The sequence below is a fragment of the Sturnira hondurensis genome, unplaced genomic scaffold (genome assembly GCF_014824575.4).
Source record: "Sturnira hondurensis isolate 20B ecotype Veracruz unplaced genomic scaffold, ASM1482457v3 Scaffold0019006, whole genome shotgun sequence".
NCBI classification, from domain to species: Eukaryota; Metazoa; Chordata; class Mammalia; order Chiroptera; family Phyllostomidae; genus Sturnira; species Sturnira hondurensis.
Window position 1 is genome coordinate 10650347 of NW_028091637.1, and position 20420 is coordinate 10670766.

The following is a 20420-nucleotide window of genomic DNA, read 5'->3' on the forward strand; positions in this document are numbered from 1 at the left end:
TATGAACACAAAAATTTGAATTTCATGTTGTTGAACTAAACTTAATAAAATGTTGTATGTCACTTACAGTATACCTCAAAACAAAAAAAAGAAAGACAATGCATTGAATCTATAGATGAATTTGGGGCGAACAGAAAGCTTTGTTATACTGTCTTCCTACCCAGGAAAGTAGTATGCCCATTCACCTATGCCTTCTAAAATTTCTTTCAATAAAGTTTTATAATTAGAGATGTCCGCCCAAGATGGAGGTGTAGGCGGAAAGACTGTCCCTCCTCCTACAACCAAGTTTAAAGACAACAAAGTTTTAGTAACAAAAACGCAACCAAAACATGGAAAATTAAACTGCACCGAAGTCCGACAACAACGAACCATTCATCCAGACCTGTATGAGTCAGCGGCTGGTTGAGCGGGGTTGCACAGTAAAAATCGGCCGGACCGGACTGACCCAGGCTTGCAGGCGGCTGTTGGCAGATCCCGGGTGTGGGGTGGCAACGGGCAGACCTAGTGGGAGCGCAAGGAGGATGGCTGACCCCAGTCACACATTCACACGAAGATAAACCCAAGCAAAAAAGCAAGCAGAGACAGACCACACAGGAATTAAAGCCTAAAAGCGCCAACTGGAAAAACTCTCAAGGTCGAGGTGCTGGGAGAGGCTCTCACGCTCACAGAGAGTTGGTTGGAGAGACCCACAGGGTCCTGGAGGGTACACAGGCCCACACACCTGGGAACCAGCACCAGGGGGGCCCAGTTTGCTTGTGGGAAGCAGCAGAGGGGACTGAAACCTGAAAGAGAGGGTGAAACAAGCGTCATTGCCCCTCTGTGACCCTGCCCCCACATACAGCATCACAACCCAGTGACTGGGTTGCCCCACCCTGCTGAACACGTAAGGCTCTGCCCCTCATACATAACAGGTGAGAATGCACCAAAATATTATGGCTTAAGAAGAACAGCTCAAAGCCCCAGTGACAGTACTTCTAAAGGACCAAGAGATAGCCAACCTATCAGATGCACAGTTCACAATACTGGTAATCAGGATGGTCACTGAACTGGTTGATTTTAGTCACAAATTAGAGGAACATATGAAGGCTAAACTAATTGAAATGAAAGGAAATGCACAGGAAACCAATAGTGATGGGAAGGAAACTGGGACTCAAATCAAGGGAGTGTACCAGAGGGAAGAAAAAAAATGACCAAACAGAAAAGAATGAAGAAACAAGAACTCAAAAAAAAAAAAAAATGAGGAGAGGCTTAGAAATCTCCAGGACATCTTTAAACGTTCCAACATCTGAATTATAGGGGTACCAGAAGGGGAAGAGGAAGAGCAACGAGTGGAAAACTTATCTGAATAAATAATAAAAGAGAACTTCCGCAGTCTGGCAAAGGAAATAGACTTCCAGGAAGATCAGAGAGTCCCAAAGAAGTTGGACCCAAGGAGGAACACACCAAGGCACATCATCATTACATTAGCCAAGATTAAAATGAAGGAGAGCATCCCAGAAGCCCCAAGAGATAAGGGGACAGTCACCTACAAAGGAGTACCCATCAGACTGTCAGCAGATTTCTTAAAAGAGACCTTACAGGCAAGAAGGGGCTGGAAAGAAGTATTCCAAGTCATGAAATCCAAAGACCTACAGCCAAGATTGCTCAATCTAGCAAAGCTTTCATTTAGAATGGAAGGACAGATAAAGTGCTTTTCAGATAAGGTCAAGTTCAAGGAGTTCATCATCACCAAACCTTTATTTTATGAAATGTTAAAGAGACTTATCTAAGAAAAAGAAGATAAAAAAGATGAACAGTGAAAGGACAGTAAACTCACAGTTATTAACAACCACATCTAAAACAAAAGCAAACTAAGAGGGCAGCTAGATCAGGAATGGAACCATAGAAATGGAGATCACATGGAGGGTTAGCAATAGGGGAGTGGGAGGAGGAGAAGGGGGGAAAAGGTACAGAGAGTAAGTTGCATAGATGGTATGTAGAAAATAGATGGTGGGAGGGCAAGAATAGTAAGGAAAATATAGAATCTAAAGAACTTGTGACACATGGACACAAACTAAAGAAGGGAGAATGGTGGAGGAGGGGGTGTGCAGGGTGGAGGGGAATGAGAGGGGGAATGAGGCAACTGTAATGGCATAATCAATAAAATATATTAAAAAGAAAAAAATAAAGTTTTATAATTAAAGAAATACTATGTTCAATAATAACTACTATTTTAGGAACAAAGCAAACAAACAAGAACAAATGAAAATCCTTAGGGAAAAGATAATATTAATGAGATATTAAAAAACTAAACTACATGGAGAACTATTCCATGTTCGTGGAAACGAAAACTCAGTGTTATAAAGTGCCCAGTCTTCCTAAGGTACTGCAGTAATCATCAAGCCGCCAGTGAATTTCTCAGGGCACTTGTCAAGCTGTTTCTAAAATCTGAAAGAGCAGTGAGCCACACACTGTTTGGATATACCTGAAATAAAAGGGGGGGTACTGGCCCTACCAGATACCAAGACTTACAAAGCTAGGACAATCATGATAGTAAGATATAGTGCAAGGGTAGATCAACTCTGAACAAAATACAAAACTCAAAAACAGACACAATAATATAGGATAATATCAAACTCTGATATGTGATTAAAAAAAGTAATGCAGATCAAAGGGGAAAATAGAAATTATTCCATAATATCCTAGAATCCAACAAAATGCTGATATATTGAATTATCAAGTTTTTATAAAGGTATTTCTTACCAAATATTAAAATTTACAGTAGACATTATGATCCCCATGGGAAACTAGTATTTGAATCAAATGTTCAAATAAATACTCCAAAAACCACAGAGACCAAAAAGAAGGGCAAATAAAATCACCCATAGAACATACTTGTAATACAACTAAGACAAATAGTACTCCAAATTTCATTTTACAAGTTGAATTACAAATTATACTAAGGAAACAGAAACATCCAAAATCAGCAATGTCAGCTGCGGAGTCCTCACTGGAGAGAAAACAGTGTGAAAGAGGATTTCGGTACTGAGGGAACACAGGCATCACATGAGACTCCCCCGGGACCATAGGTAGGGAGTACTTAGAAGGGGGAGGTATCCTTTCCAAGCTGGGCAGAAAAAGACAATGAAAAAAAGAGAAGATAAAGACTCAGTTGAGACAAAACGGCACCAAGGACTCAGCAGTGGAAAGCCCCCTTTGAACATCATTCGGTGAAAAAGCTGCATTTCACTACAGCAACAGAAGAGGGCATTTTGAACTAAGAAACTGAGTAATTTTTTTCCCCTTGGCCCCAAAGGATCACTTGTTATAAAAAAAATTCACATGGACAATAACTAAGGGTGGGGGGTGGAAAGGGGAGGGAGGCGGGGAGCATGGGGCTGGGGGTGGGCAGGGTTGGGAATATAAGACAGAAACCTGTACTTGAACAAGAATTAAATAAAAGTTATATAAATTTAAAAAATAAAATAAAAATAAGCATAAATTCAGTAAACTTTAAGAAAATAATAAGAAAAAAATAAATAAAAAATAATTTAATTGATTATTTTAGATTTTTAAGGTTTATATTGCTATCATTTGCAAAATACAAATTCAGTCCATACTTTCCAATATTTATAAATCCAACTTTATTTTTTTGATATAATTGTATTGATGTACTTCTAGAAAAATAATAATTGAAAATAATGTAAAAAATTCTTAGGACATTTGAATACAGAAGAGAAGTACTTAAAAGTAAGTACACAGTGTGAGAATAAATTGACAGACAATAAGAGGGTTGGAGGAATAACTTTAATACCTCAAAGAAATCAGACAAGACTTCTGCCAAGATGGAGGCATAGGTGGAAACACTGTGCCTTCTCCCACAACCAAGTTTGAATACAACAAAGGTTTGGAGAAACAAAGACACAACCAAAGGACAGAAAATTGAATTATACGGAAGTCTGACTACATCTAACTGTTCAATGGGGACGGTAAGAGGGGCGGAGCCAGCAGTGAGCAGGGTCGGGCAGGACAGGTCCCCCGACCCAGGCGCGCAGGCAGCCCGGAAACAGTTGGGGTGCGGGGCAGACTGACCTCGGGCGCACATTCGAGCACAGTGAGACAGACCACGCAGGCCCCAGGGGGTGAGGGCTGATGGCGGTGGCACACTCGCGTGCAGTGGGACGAAACGCGTGGGGCCGGTGATGGCAGCAAGTGCGGCACCGGGGAGGGCCGGGGCGGCAGGTGGCAGACAGAACACCATAGTCACCTCTTTGACCCTGCCCCCACATACAACGTCACAACCTAGCGACTTAGTTACCCTGCTCTAGTGAACACTTTAGGGCTCTGATCCTGCTATGGAACAGGCACGAACAGCCCAAAAGATGGTGCAAGAAGAACTCAAAGTCCCAGAGCCAATAACTCTAAGCATCCGAGAAATTGCCAGCCTCGCAGAAGCACAATTCAAGACACTATTTATCAGGATGCTCACAGAACTGGTAGATTATAGTCACAAATTAGAGGAACATAGTCACAAATTAGAGGAACATATGAAGGCTAAACTAACTGAAATGAAGGGAGATGCACAGGAAACCAATAGTGATGGAAAGGAAACTGGGACTCAAATCAATGGAGTGGACCAGAAGAACAAAACATTCCATCAGAAAGGAATGAAGAAATGAGAATTCAAAAAAATGAGGAGAGGCTTAGGAACCTCCGGGACATCTTTAAACGTTCCAACATCTGAATTATAGGGGTACCAGAAGGGGGAAAGAAACAGCTACGAGTGGAAAATGTATGGGAACAAATAATAAAGGAGAACTTCCCCAGTCTGGCAAAGGAAATAGACTTCCAGGATATCCAGGAAGCTCAGAGAGTCCCAAAGAAGTTGGACCCAGAAAGGAACACACCAAGGCACATCATAATTACATTAGCCAAGACCAAAATGAAGGAGAGAATCCTAGAAGCAGCAAGGGATAAGGGGACAGTCACCTACAAAGGAGTATCCATCAGACTGTCAGTGGATTTCTCAAAAGAGACCTTACAGGCAAGAAGGGGATGGAAAGAAGTATTCCAAGTCATGAAATCCAAAGACCTACAGCCAAGATTGCTTTATCCAGCAAAACTTTCATTTAGAATGGAAGGGCAGATAAAGTGCTTTTCAGATAAGGTCAAGTTCAAGGAGTTCATCATCACCAAGCCCTTATTATATGAAATGCTAAAGGGACTTATATAAGAAAAAGAAGATGAAAAACATTAACAGTGAAAGGACAGCAAACACACAGTTATTAACAACCACACCTAAAACAAAAGCAAACCAAGAGGACAGCTAGATCAGGAGCAGAACGATAGAAATGAAGAACACATGGAGGGTTAGAAACAGGGGGGTGGGAGGGGGAGAAGGGGGGAGAAGGCACAGAAAATAGCATAGATGGTAGGTAGAAAATAGATAGGGGGGAGGGCGAGAATAGTGGGGGAAATATAGAATCTAAAGAAGTTGAGACACGTGGTTATAAACTAAGGGGGGGAGAATGGTGGGGGAGGAAGGGTGGGGGTGGAGGGGAATGAAGGGGGGAATAGAACAACTGTAATGGTATAATCAATAAAATATATTAAAAAGAAATCAGACAAATCCAGAACATGAAAAACAATGGCTCAGATGCTTTAAAAAAGTCAGTATTTTGGCTGTAAAAATTCGTAAGGGAATGGTTTCATATATAATATTATGGTATTTTCTCGTATATGATGGTACTATGATCACAACAGAGCAGGCCTTTGAGTCTTAGAAGGTGTATATTAAATATTTATGGCTAAAATGTCATGATACTTACACTTAACTTTGCAGTTGCTGAGATTAAAAAAGTATGTGTGGGGAAGTATCTGTATATACAAAATTAAAACAAATGGGGCAAATTCTACTTATTAAATCTAGGTGAAATGTGTTCACTGTGTGTCAGCTTTGCTATACACTCAACATTTTTCATAATAAAAAGATTGGGAAATCACACACTCTAAGCTAGAATAGGTACAGATAATAAATAAACCAGGGAAAAATAAAAGAAACTACATAAACTAGCCAAGACACATTCAGTCATATCTCAATTCAATGAAGTAAAGAATATTTTTTTAGCCCTGGCTGGTGTAGCTCAGTGGATTGAGCACCGGCCTGTGAAGCAAAGGGTTGCCTGTTCGATTCCTAGTCAGGGTACATGCCTGGGCTGCAGGCCAGGTCCCCAGTCGGGGGACACATGATAAGCAACCACACACTGATATTTCTCTCCCACTCTTTCTCCTCCCCTCCCCCTCTCTAAAAATAAATCAATAAAATATTTTTAAAAAGAATATTTTTTAGTTGCATGGACATTAATTGCCCATGCATAAGGAAAATAAATTAAAATAGATGTACTGTTACCTTATACAAAAATAAATTCCAGATGTTGTGAATAAACTATTTGTAAAATAATGTTTTAGAATAAATCAGACTGCTGTGTAAGCTTGGGACTGGACAACAGTCTTTCTTTCAAGACAAGAAATTTGCTAGTTGATAAGAAAATGTTATATATTTCCCTAACACAACAAAAAATTTTAATTTTGCTGTAAAAATGCCGCAGACAAAGGAGAGTAAGGAAATATTTGCAACTTCTAACAAATAAAGACCTAGTATTTTTAAAACTGTTACAAACTGATGAGAAGACAAAACAGCCCAATTTAAAAAAATGGGCAAGTAATAATATATAAGTCATATAAGAGGCTATACTAATTCTTACTAATGAATTCAAATACTCTCAAGTTCACTAGAATATAAACTCCAGGAGGACAGGGTCTTTGTTTTTGTTAAGTGACATTTCCTGAAGATTACAGAAGTAACAGCACACTAAAAGCTTTCAGTAAATCCCTGGTGGCTTCTGGCTGGGTGAATGGGTGGATTTAAAAAATGCAAATTGACAGAAAGAATCACTATTTTTACCCATCAAAATGGCAATAATTAATGAGGCTGTTATATTCGGTGTTGGAAAGGTAAAATGCCTTTATTAAGATGAAAAACACACAACCTATGACTGAGCAATCTCATTAGTAGGAATCTATTCTCGAGATAAGCACCAGAATTTCCAATTATGTAAGTACACAGAGATCTGCACTCCTTGTAATGACCTAAAGTTGCAAACAACCTGAATGATACTAACAGGGAAATAGCTCATTAAATTATGGTACAACAATAATGTGCACTACTATATACCTATTAAAAGGATGCAATAACTAATTGTTAAAATATATTTTATTGATTATGCTATTACAGTTGTCCCATTCCCCCCCTTCATTCCCCTCTACCCTGCACACTCCCTCCCACCCACATTTCCCCCCTTTCGTTCATGTCCATGTCTCCTAAGTTCTTAGCTTCTACATTCCCCATACTATTCCAGCCCTCCCCCTGTCTATTTTCTACCTACCATCTATGCTACTTATTCTCTGTACCTTTTCCCCTCTTCTCCTCCTCCCACTCCCCTGTTGCTAACCCTCCATGTGATCTCCATTTCTATGGTTCCACACCTGATCTAGCTGCCCTCTTAGTTTTTGTTTTAGGTGTGGCTGTTAATAACTGTGAGTTTGCTGTCCTTTCACTGTTCATCTTTTTATTTTCTTTTTCTTAGATAAGTGCCTTTAACATTTATATAATAAGGGCTTGGTGATGATGAACTCCTTGAACTTGATCTTATCTGAGAAGCTCTTTATCTGCCCTTCCATTCTAAATGAAAGCTTTGCTGGATAAAGCAATCTTGGATGTAGGTCCTTGCCTTTCATGACTTGGAATACTTCTTTCTAGCCCCTTCTTGCCCGCAAGGTCTCTTTTGAGAAATCTGCTGACAGTCTGATGGGTACTCCTTTGTAGGTGACTGTCCCCTTATCTCTTGGGGCTTCTGGGATGCTCTCTTTCATTTTAATCTTGGCTAATGTAATTATGATGTGCCTTGGTGTGTTCCTCCTTGGGTCCAACTTCTTTGGGACTCTCTGAGCTTCCTGGATTTCCTGGAAGTCTATTTCCTTTGCCAGATTAGGGAAGTTCTCCTTTATTATTTGTTCAGATAAGTTTTCCACTTGTTGCTCTTCCTCTTCCCCTTCTGGTACCCCTATAATTCAGATGTTGGAATGTTTAAAGATGTCCTGGAGGTTCCTAAGCCTCTCCTCATTTTTTTGAGTTCTTGTTTCTTCATTCTTTTCTGTTTGGTTGTTTTCTTTCTTCTGGTCCACTCCATTGATTTGAGTCCCAGTTCAAATTTAAAACTTGAACTTTCCATATGGTCTCAATACCTAACAGGAAGCCTTGCACATAGTAGGCTCTATACAGCTATAGATAAAAATAATCTATGGAGAGATTGGGTCTTCACTTTGCCTATTAATTTCAGTGCACACAGTCTAGGTGTTTATATATTTTCTCACTTCTCTTAAACATTCTGAATGCTTCAAAAAATAAGCCATGCACAATGAAGTTTCTTTATCACTTTCTCTTTTTCTGAACGAGGATCAGATTACGTTTACTGACCCTACTCACTCAGAGTTAAAATCTTCTGGGTTTAGTATCGTTTAATGTCACTAGGTTAGGAAAAGAGGATTAAAACAAAACACAAATAGTAAAGTTACTTAGTTCAACAAAGTTAAGAAACAAATCACTGAGGTTTACCAGTTAAAAATTTGGATTTTGAGATTAAACAACAAATTCTGTGAGATCTGTGTATGAATTCTCATAACTTTATTTGTTTAAAGAAACAACTCTGTTGTTTGCATGAAAGGGAAAAAATGGGCATCATCAGCGTAATTTGAGGAAAATAGGCATTTGGTTATTCTTAAAACCCAGGTCAGACACAAATGAAGTAAAGCAAATTTAAATATCTTATAGATGGGTAAGTACTATTGAATTTGAAAAAGTGGTAATTACATAATTATAAGAATTAAAAGTTAAAACTATTTCAAAATAGTCTTTGATATAAAATGAAAATAAGAGAGAATAATCTGTCCACTTGAATGAATGAAAGAGAACAAAAGAACTCTGAGAATCGATAATTCAGTCAATGATGTATCTCAGCCCTGGCTGGTGTGGCTCAGTGGACTGAGTGCCAGCCTGGCCAATCCCAGTCAGGGCACACGCCCGGGTCACTGGCCAGGTTCCCAGTTGGGGGCAAGTGAGAGGCAACTAATCCACATATTTCTTACACATTGATGTTTCTCTCCCTTTCTTTCTCCCTCCTTTTCCCTCCCTCTATAAACAAACAAACAAACAAACAAATAATTTTTAAAAAATGATGTATCTCAATAATTACATACAAGTCTCCATGACAAATCAATAACCCGAAAATGTGGTACTAATTATAAACAATAATTATATCATCACCTAATTCAATCTTTATTTTTTAAAAAGAAGAGTGGCCAAAATAACTGATATAGGAACAGAGACATTATGACGTAGAAATAAACTTTAAATAGGCAATTACAACAGGATACTAGAAAGTATATCTATTGGCAATGAAAAGTGACAGGTTTGCTTATTTCCAAATATTCTATTTTTCTGGGACTCATACTAGTTGAGCTTTTAGATGATAGATTTATGATAGATGAAAGGTAGTGATCATTACTGTAGATTGTAACCTCAAAGCAACCGAATCTAGAGGAACCCTTATTTACCCAGAGAGATTACTGTGGTGGCAGAAGGGCAAAGTTATTTTCATGCTTTGCCCTCTGATTAGATGCACGACCTTGTGCAAGTTACTTAACTTTTCCAAACTTTAGTTTGCTCATCAGTAAAGTAAAAATAATAAAGTATCTAACTCAGAGAATTTGAGGTTTAAATAAAAAATATGTGTAAAAACACTCAATAATATTTTTAAAAATTATTATCTAAAATAGTAAATAACCAGGTACCTTCAGCAGTTGTATTCCAAACCATTTTAAAAAGAAGTGTTTAACTAGATTCTTATAATGAGGTTACAATTCTTGTTCAGAAAATGGAAAATAGAAGAAAATTTTATCTGCCCTGGCTGGTATGGCTCAGTGGTTGAGTGCCTGCCTACAAATCAAAGGGTTGCTGGTTCCATTCCCAGTCTAGGGCACACATCTGGGTTGTGGGCCAGGTCCCCAGGTCCCCAGGCAATCACACATTGTTGTTTCTCTCTCCGTCTTTTTCCCTCCCTTCTCCTCTAAAAATAAATAAATAAAATCTTTAAAAACATGGAGAGAGAGAGAGAATTCATTTTATCTTTATTCTAATTAGTAAAGCACAAAGGTAACATATCGGTTTTTACTGTAATATATTTGTATGCAGCCCCGCCCCCTTTATTTAATTTTCCCTGGCTTAAAGGCCACACATTTCTAATATGAGAAAAGACTGGAACACTGAGCCAAAGAACTACACACTAAAGATTAAACACAGGCCCTATTGGCTTTAATTAATTGGATAGGATACTTTGCTAAAAATAGCACACATCTCTTTAATCCTAACATATGTCTCTGGAAGAAATAAATTAAACTCTAAAACTCCAGAAGTAGATTCGGTCACGATTCCAAAGAGGTTCACTTTATTTTTATTTTGGTAATCTTATTTGAAAGAAATTTGTTCAACTCAGTGAGCTGTGATTGGCTTATACCACTCTTATCTACTTCTGCCCACCACGATACCATGAGTTCATTATATACCCAGAAGTGGCAAATGAACTGCCTGGATTGGATCACCATTATATTTCCATATAAATTTATGAGAAAGAAAATGTAAATTCTAAAACATAATTGTCAAAAAAAGAGATGGAGCAGCTTTGCCTCCAAATATTTAAAAGTATCATGTTAACAAATAATTCATCTTCCTTGCTAAGTTGTGAAGAGGCAGATTTTAATGCAATATTAAAAAATTAATTTATCTAGAATTGAAATGGGCTTCTATTCATTCTGGAGTACAATATGACAAAATAAAAGAACCTGAAAGATCCCTGCACCTTTTAATTCAGTAAACTTTAGAAATTTATTCCAAGGAAATGATTGGAGATGTGCTGAAAGGTATACATAAAAGAATAATGGCACAGTTTACAACAGCAGAAAATACTGAAAGCAACCTAGATATTATTTAGCCATGAATAATGTTCAATTAATGACTTAGGACAACGAGAAAATGCTCAGGGGAAAATACAAGTAAGAAAAAACATATTCAAAAGTACATGATGAGTGATGCCAATCTGTCCTAAGAAAATATTTGCATGCTTAAAAATAATTGGAAAAGTAACTATAAAAGTAATTGAAAGAAAGTACATCATAATTTATTAGTTGATTATTTCAACATGTAGTGGTATTGCAGGTGCTTTTTGTTCCAAATTTTAATCCATTAGCACGTATTACTTTAATCAGATGCTGAATAATCATCTATCAAGAATATTTTGAAAGAAATTGCTATGAATAGTGAGATAAGCAATATGAATCCTAATGTCCCTTCTAATTCGAAGATTCTACAACTCCAATAAAACTTTCTACAACTAATTTAAAAATCAATGAGCCTCTGCTGAGAACAGAAAATCTGAATTAAGTTTTCAAAAAAGGAGTGACAGCCAAGAATGACATTAATTTCTCAAGGAACAACAATATCCTCTGGCTAATAGCTCTTTTCTTAGATAGAAAATGGGCAATGAACCTGAATGAGCAGTGGCAAACAAAACAAATATAGAATGAATCCGCAATTGCCAAAAGCAGCTGAAGGAGAAAGAAGGAATGAAGGTCTTTCCCTTATTTTCACCAAACGGGCCATTGTCTAGATGATGACATTAATCTGTGATTAAGGCAATGTAGTAATTAATGACTACGATCATGAAAGTTACCTAACTAACATTTTTAAATCTGGTGGACCACAACTGGAGAAGGGCGGGGTAGTAATGGGGGCAGTGTAGCATTATGAAAGTCTCTGTTTCTTTAAAAAGAATATCTGATTTTATTAATTTGATTAACACCAGAATGAAGTGACCTTTTAGGTAAACTACAATCTTAATTGTCATCTAAGAAAATAAAGTAAAACATGAAAAACAGAGCTAATAATAAACCACCAGCTCAGACTCACAATATTATTTATTATCACCATGCAGTTCAAATAGTATCCATTTTAAGTCAAATGAGACAGTTTCATGAAATAATTATGATAAAATCATAGATTAGAAATCTAGAACTCAAAATTAAGGAAAAACATCCCCCTTGTGATAACTAAAGGTAGCAGTGTTACAAAAGAACAAACCATAGTTATATACTATTAATCAGAAAGAATATGTAATCTAAATATGTAATAGAATATGATATTGACATTTGGATGGGAATACACTCCTATAATTGCAAACTAACAGAAAATAATTAAAATACTAAAATATAAATTACTCAAAATATTCAGAGAAATTGGTAAGACATTTCTATTTCACAGTATTTATCTATTTATTTATATGCATATAAATATATTAAGTAAATATGTATATATATTTAATCATACACACATAAGTGTATGTATACATATACCATACCACCTTTCTTGCTAGTTTTATATGACACATTAGTTAAAGATAGTTAAAATGAAATACTTAGGATAGTTTTCCTACATTCAGAATATCATGAGATTTAGGAGACAATGTTTAGTTGTATAGAAAGATCAAGAGAACATAACTTACAGAACTTGATCAAGACACAGTTTATTTCCTTTTTGTTTTTAATAAATGAATGACAGAATAAATGAAAAGAGAAAAAACAGAAGTCCTAAATATTATAAGTTTCCCAGCAGTTATCATAAATAAAAGCAATCTTTTTCCAAATTTAAGCACAAATGTATTAACAAAAAAAAAAAAAAGAAAAAGGAAAAACTGTCCTTTAGTATTAAGTATTTACCCTTATTTGTATAGGATTCATTCTATCAGAAAAACATATGGCAGGAACTAACACCTGAAAAGTACTCATGGTATTTTAACTAGTACATGAAAAAATACACACTTAAAAAAATTAAAATACATAATATGCTAGAAACAGTTCTAATATGATCAAAGAATATACTATGTGCAGCATAACTGCATAAAACCTGTTTTTCCTATTTATTATTACCTAATTCACAAACCATTTTTGAGGCAATTTTACTTGACCACCACCCATTTCCTATTGTGACAAATGATTCAATATCTTAAGTATCTTCAACCATTTATTTAATATTGTAGAATTTAAGGTCCCCCTACCTAGGTAAATGGTTGAAAACATAAAGTACACCAGTATTTCTTTAACACTGCAGAATCTGAAAATTAAGAGCCAAATTTTTAAAAACCTGCTTCCTTCTTAAAAACAAACAACCCTCCCCAAACTCCCTTAAATATCTTCCTTTAAAAATGGCATCTGAAAAATAAATATGCTCAAGAAAACACTATTCACGTATGTTCTGATAGGAAAAAGCAATATACAATATTTTAAACATTTCAAGAAGGCAGCATTCTTCTGCGTGTTGCAAGGCTCCAGATCTGCAATCATGCTGCAGTCATGAATAAACATGTTCCTCCGAAGTTCTAGTACGTGTAGCCATATCAAGGACACATCGGATTTGAAATGGATTTACATTACCTCCAACTTTAGGGCCACCTGCTGAACCAGGCTTCCTTGCACTGTTGACAGGATTTCCCGATGCTTTAGGTGCAGGAACCTTGAAGGCCGAAGAAGCTGATGATGGCCTATTTCCATCCACTGATTCTTCATCATCAAAGCTTTTATCTGTACAAAGCATCAGGAAAATGTATTTTAAGAGAACTAAGCTCTGCTCCATTTTCCTTAATACTCAAAAATCAAATAAGCTATATATAAAAATCATAACTTTGAGATATAAAATAAAGCTCCTTTGAATAAGTATTTATATATTCTCTAATACTATATAAAATAACCCAGTGTTATTTAAAATCAGATTGCAATATTATCATACTTGCTCCCTGTATCTATAAAGTCAACACATAAAACCAAACATATTAACTCTAAAGATAAAAAAAGGATTTTTCTTTTTTTTTGCTGCTCATATAAGCATTTTCTGCCAGCTCCTCCCATAGTGCATCTTCCAGCACACCCTGCCTTATGCCTTACACCCAGATTCTGCAACTTACAATCACAGATCCGTTTGCAAATCAGTCGCCTCATTCCTCTGAAAGCTCTTAATTTTCCTCCCCCTAGGATGCTCCCAATGGTTCACATGGCCAAATACAGTAGATGTGATACTAATCAAAGATTCTATCAAAAATAGATAGAAACAACCACAGAACCACCACTGAGGTTTGTGCCGGCATTTTTCTTTCTCTTCCCTGCCCTAGGTACTGTAACAGCCAATCAGCTACAAGGTGACATCATCTTATGGCAGCTACTGCCAGATGAAAGGTAAAAATTCTCCATGTATTTAAAAAATTCTCTATGCAGCTGCAATCTTTACTCTGTATCAAAATTTCAAAGGCATTCAATACTAAAGATTTATAAACCTAAATCTGTAGTCTCTTATTGAGCTCACATAAAAATGTATACAAATAAGAAATAAGGTTTTATGCAATATTCATTCTGCTGGTGTGCTTATTATTGCATCAGTAAAACATGGAATATCACAGTGCTCATTAGTGTGCATAATTAACTCTGAAATCTAACAATTTGCTGTTTATTTAGGTCACAGAAAACAAACTGAACAATTTGTTCTCATAAATGACTCTAAAATATTCTATAAAGCTCCTTTTAGAATATTTATGAATGACCATACCAGTATCATCTCCTTGTATAAAATGAAACACCCTTTCTCCACCCCCACCCCCATCCACCCAAGATGTATGCATTTCACTCATCTGAGAAGTTGGTTTTCACTAGGACCCTGCACAATCCAACCACGACAAACAAGATGGGCGAGGCAGAAGCAGCAGCTTTACTACAGGCTTCAGATCAATACACCAGAATCTCTTCCTTTCAATATGCTCCCCTTACCTATGCAAATACCCAAACCACAGGAGAATAATCATTCCTACAATATTAAAGATATATATTTCCTACATATATGTAAAGGAAATACACCAAATGAGTGTTAAAAGATTGTTTAAGTAGAAACAAGAGAATCAAATAGATACCCTAATATACAGCCACATTATAACTCAGCAAGTGTTTTTCTTAAATAGCACAACTTGTAGGGAAAGAAGTGTCTAGTGAAGAAAATATATTTCTTTCTTAGCATAACGCTGTAAGGGAGTCACAGTTTGGATCACTTAAAACCTTTGCTCCATGTAGACTGCTATGTTAAAAACGCTAATACAATTCCAAATAAAGTTTTTTTGTCATCATCATGTAAAAATGTAGCTAAGACAGTAGACATACAAATCTACAGAAAGATGAGAACTGAATAACTGAGTAGCCAGAAGTTCCCATGGAAACAGTGTTCTATTCCTACAAACACACAAGAATTGAAAAGAGTAAATGTCTCTACTATTTTTTAAAAATTTAACTCTTAACATTCTCAAACTACTGAGAAATTAGTTTTTAACTTATTAAAGTAAGGCAGAAAAAAGCACACAAATTGTGACTATGCAGCTTCAATGAATTTTACAAAATGGACATTCTGGTATAACCAGTCTCCAGAGCAACAGATCACAGTAAGCATCCTGTAAGCACCCCCTGCCAAACCCCCCCAAACTCACAAGTCCCTACAAAAGCTAACTGGTCTTGACTTTTAGCACCGTAAGTTGGTTTTGCCTATTTGTGAACTTCAAATAAAAGTAATTATACAATAGATACTCTGATACCTGGCTTCTTTTCACTCAGTATGATGTGTGGAAGATTCATTTTCATTACTTAGTTTTCTAGTAGATGAGTATACCACAATGGTACATTGGTACCATAATACACACAATGGTATATTACTAATATCCATTCTACTGTTGATGGACATTTGAGCTGTTGCCAGTTTGAGATGATTATAAAATAGTACTTGTAAGAGGTAAGCAAACAAAGTCAAAGGGTTTTAAGGCTTTTACCATTATTGTGGAAGTAGTCACCTTCCCTGGGTACAGTAATTTCTTTTAGATTGTAGTAAGTCAAAGATGTATTGCAGTACAACCTTTAGAGCAGTGGTACTCAAAATGTGGTCCAAGACCAGTAGCTGAGCATCACCTAGCAATATGTCAGAAATTCTCAGACTCTACCAGAAATCTACTGCATCAGAAACTCTGGTGATAGGGGCCCAGCAATTTGTGCATTAACAAGTCTTAATAGTGATTCTGACACATGATCAAATGTAACAACCACTGCCCTACAGCAGGGGTTGGCAAACTTCATCTATAAAGGGCCATATGATAAGTATTTTAGGCTTTACAAAGCATATGTGTATAGGTTTTGGTGCAACTATTCAATTATACCCATGTAGTGTCAAAGCAGTGAACAAATGGGTGTGACTGTGTTTCAACAAAATTTTATATACAAAACAGAAGGCCATCTGGATTTGGCCTGAAAGCAATAGTTTGCCAATCCCAGCTCTAGAGAGACCACTAAAATAAAAGTAAATGTATACACAAATAAACTAATAAAAAAACTGAAATGAAAAATAATTGATTAACTAAAAAGCAGCATGAATAGAAACAAAAGGAAAGCTAAAACAAATGGATAAAATAATAAAGTGGCAAAAATAAAACCAAATATGTCAATAACTACCTTAAATATAAATGAACTAAATATTCTAAGTAAAACACCAGGACAAAATGTTTAAAACAGGTTGCTTAAATGAAATATACTTTATATATAAGATCATATTAAAATAAAAATAAAAATAAAAATGATAGAGACAGACCAACTCACACAAACCAAAAGAAACCTGGTACAGCTATACGAACTTCATACAAAGCAACCTGAAGAAGCATTACTAGAAATAAAGGGACTTAACAATGATAAAGGTGTAAATCCAAAACACCAAATCAGAACCTTAAATTTTTAGACACCAGTAACACAGCTTCAAACATATGAAGCAGAAAAGTGAAAAACTAAAAAGAAAAACAGGCAAATCTACAACCATAGAGCGAAGTAAATTTTTGGCCAATTCCCATAAAGTTATATCCTTTTGGACTAGAAGCTAGAAGAATTCATAAACTATATCATCACAAACCCTCAATTAAAAGTAGCTTGTAATTTGTTTAGAGATTAGAAATATACTAGGCTTAAAAATATTTTCTTTTTGTCTTATCTTTTAATGTATTAAATATCAAGTCTATACTAAATCTCAGGTACTTATTTATTTTTATAATCTACATACTAAAATAAATCTGTGTTGTTTTGAGATAGGGTTGAGATATACACTATAAGAATTACTCCTTTTATTAAAAATATTTTCTTTCTTCACATTTTTTTCTTGTTGTTCAAGCACAGTTGTCTCCATTTTCCTCACACCACTCCCCCCCACCCTAGCCATCCCCACTTCCCACCCTCAATCCTTACCCCTCTTTGGGTAGGATTGAGGGTGTTTTGTCTATGTGTCCTTCATACATGTTACTAGTAACTACAAAATACCAGAACAAATTGGTTCTATTTCTTCCTAGCACCTCTCACTTCCTGAAATAGATACTTTTTAAAAAAATTTATTTATTTATTTATTTATCTTTAGAGGGGAAGGAGAGAGGGAGAGAAACATCAATGTATGGTTGCCTTTCCTGGGTCCCCTGCTGGGAGTTGGCCTGCAGGGAACCGGCCTGCAACTCAGGCATGTGCCCTGACTGGGAATCGAACCGAGATCCTGTGGTTCGCAGGCCCATGCTCAATCCACTGAGCTACACCAGCCAGGGCTTGAAATAGATACTTTTATGAGCGAACTAAAAGCTGGACTGAAGTGGGCAGAACTTTTTATTTATGCTAGAACCCCATTCCCTACAACAATCCCAAGATAACTATCATAGCTAACTCTTCTTCCTGCTTCCTACCCTTGCCCCACCCTCTAATTTTTTCACAACAGAATATGTCCTGAGTGGAACAAAGTCACGTCACATCACTGCTCAAAATCCTCCTCTAACACCATAAAAAGGCCTACCAGTACTCCAAGACCTATGAGATCTTAAACACCACGTAGGTTTCTACAACTACACCTTCTATTCACTATGCATCTTTCTCTCCAACCCAATCTCTGCTGTGACTCGTATCAGGGTCTGTACGCTTGTTCCCTTTGCCTGAAATACCCCTCTCCCTCTTACCCACACTGTTTACTCATCTCCTTCAAATCCTGACTCATCTATTACTTTCTCAAACTGACCATCTCTGGTTTCTGAAACTGTAAACCTTCCAAAATTCTGATACTACTGTATATCTGTCTATCACCACCTATCTGTATACCACCACCCTTTATATTTTCCCTAGCACTTACCATTTATATATTTTACTTATTTCTCTCTGCCCACTGAAAAGCACTATTAGGGTAAGAATTTTTGTTTATTTTGCCAACTCTCTTATCACCAACATGTGGACATGCTCAGAACGGCACATTACATAGTACAGAGACTTTTTGGTCTCCAGTAAAAGCATCAGTAGGTTATTTGAAACACAATTCCTAAGGTAAATAAACTATACCAGTGGATAAAATGTACATTTAAAAATATCTCATGAAAAAACAATAAATAGCTGACAAAATAGTGAGAAACAGAATAAAACTGCTATATTTGAACTGCTATTCTGAATGCTTATGGGGCAAAGGGAGCAAAATTCAAAATCCACATAAGATGCAGACTAACAGGAGAGTCCTCCCACCAAAAGCCAGTATACCAAACGTGCATACAGCTGCCCTTGAACAACATGAGTGTGAACTGCATTGGTCCATTTACATGAGGGTTTTTTAAAATAAATACCCGTACTGTTTAGATCCGTACTTGGGAGTCCACAGATGAGGAAGGCTACTGTATGCATTGATCTGCACCGTTTTATATAGGAAACTTTGGTACCTGTGGGGGTCCTAGATCCAATGCTCCCTGGACACTTGAGGATAGTAACGTTTGGGGGAGTCAAAGGTTACATGCACATTTTCAACTGCATGGTGGGGGAGAGTACAGTTGTTCAAGGGTTAACTGTACTCTCAAGGTTAAAGTGAACCATGAGTAAGCCCTTAATTTCTTATAGTCTTTTATTCTTTTCAAACTCTTCTGAAAAGAGGACAACAGAAAAGTCGATCAAGTGGTGTACTTCATTCAGGTCAAATGCTTTGGGCAGTCAAGACACTCAGGCCCTTAGACTTGGTAGGTCAACACTTGTGGTATTCCCAAGCAACAGCCAAACAAATCCAAAACTTTCATAGAAGAAATTCTCTGGTCTTACATTATTTGAAAAATAATTTTCAAATGTCACTCAGCATGAGAGGAAACAAGACACCATGAGCAGGAATACTTAGAAAGAAAAAGGACAATTGGAACGGATCCACTTTAAATCCTAAAGTCATCAACCAGAGACCATAAAATATCTATACTTAGAAGCTTTTACAAGGGAAGCTTGAAAATAACTTCAGGGATGAGAAAATTATTAAAAGGTGACATTGATTCTTTAAAACAAGTAGAACTTCTAGAAATAAAAATAACTGAAATTTAAACTCAGTGCGCAGGCACAACAGAAGATTAGACACAGCTAAAGGGATCATTAGTGAACTGCAAAATAAATCAGAAAAAAATTACCTAGGATCCACACAGTAAGTGCTTTAATATTTACTGAATAAACAAAAAAGGATCAAATACAGAAAGTAACCTATAAATTATAATTATGTAGACTTCCACCAAGATGGAGGCATTGGTGGAAACACTATGCCTTCTCCCACAACCAAGTTTGAATACAACAAAGGTTTGGAGAACAAAGACACAGCCAAAGAACAGAAAATTGAATTATACGGAAGTCTGACAACAACGAACCGTTCAACAGGGACGGTAAGAGGGGCAGAGCCAGCAGCGGAGCAGGGTTGGGCAGGAAAGATCCCCCTACCCAGGCGCAGAGACAGCCCGGACCCAGTCGGGGTGCGGGGCAGTCTGACTGTGGTCACACATTCGCACACAGTGAGACGGACCACACAGGCCCCAGAGGGCGAACCCAGTGGTGGAGGGCTGATGGGGGGTGGCACATTCGCGTGCAGTGGGACGAAACGCACGGGCCCTGGTGACGGTGGCAGCTGTGGCCGCAGCAGCGGGAGGCAGCAGACGGGAGGCGGCAGATGGGACGCCATTGCTCCTCTTTGACCCCGCCCCCACATACAGCATCACAACCCAGCAACTGAGTTGCCCTGCTCTGGTGAACACCTAGGGCTCCGATCCTCATACGTAACAGGCACAAACAGTCCAAAAGATGGCTCAAGAAGAACTCAAAGCCCCAGAGCCGATAATTTTAAGTGAAAAAGAAATAGCGAGCCTCTCAGATGCACAGTTCAAAATACTGGTGATCAGGATGCTCAC

General features: G+C 37.1%; 1 protein-coding gene across 43 annotated transcripts in view; it reads right to left on the bottom strand.

Annotated features, from left to right (window-relative positions):
• The window catches only part of CLASP2 (cytoplasmic linker associated protein 2), a 170544-nt gene that overhangs the window by 97235 nt on the left and 52889 nt on the right, over window positions 1-20420 (bottom strand). For 36 of the 43 annotated variants that reach the window (XM_037070789.1, XM_037070788.1, XM_037070829.1 and 33 more), the window contains one exon: window positions 13579-13725. In XM_037070789.1, the coding sequence (XP_036926684.1) occupies window positions 13579-13725 (147 nt within the window). Of the gene's footprint in view, window positions 1-13578; window positions 13726-14105; window positions 14316-20420 lie in introns of those variants that run through there. The other 7 variants (XM_037070828.1, XM_037070825.1, XM_037070824.1 and 4 more) reach the window with 3 other exon arrangements.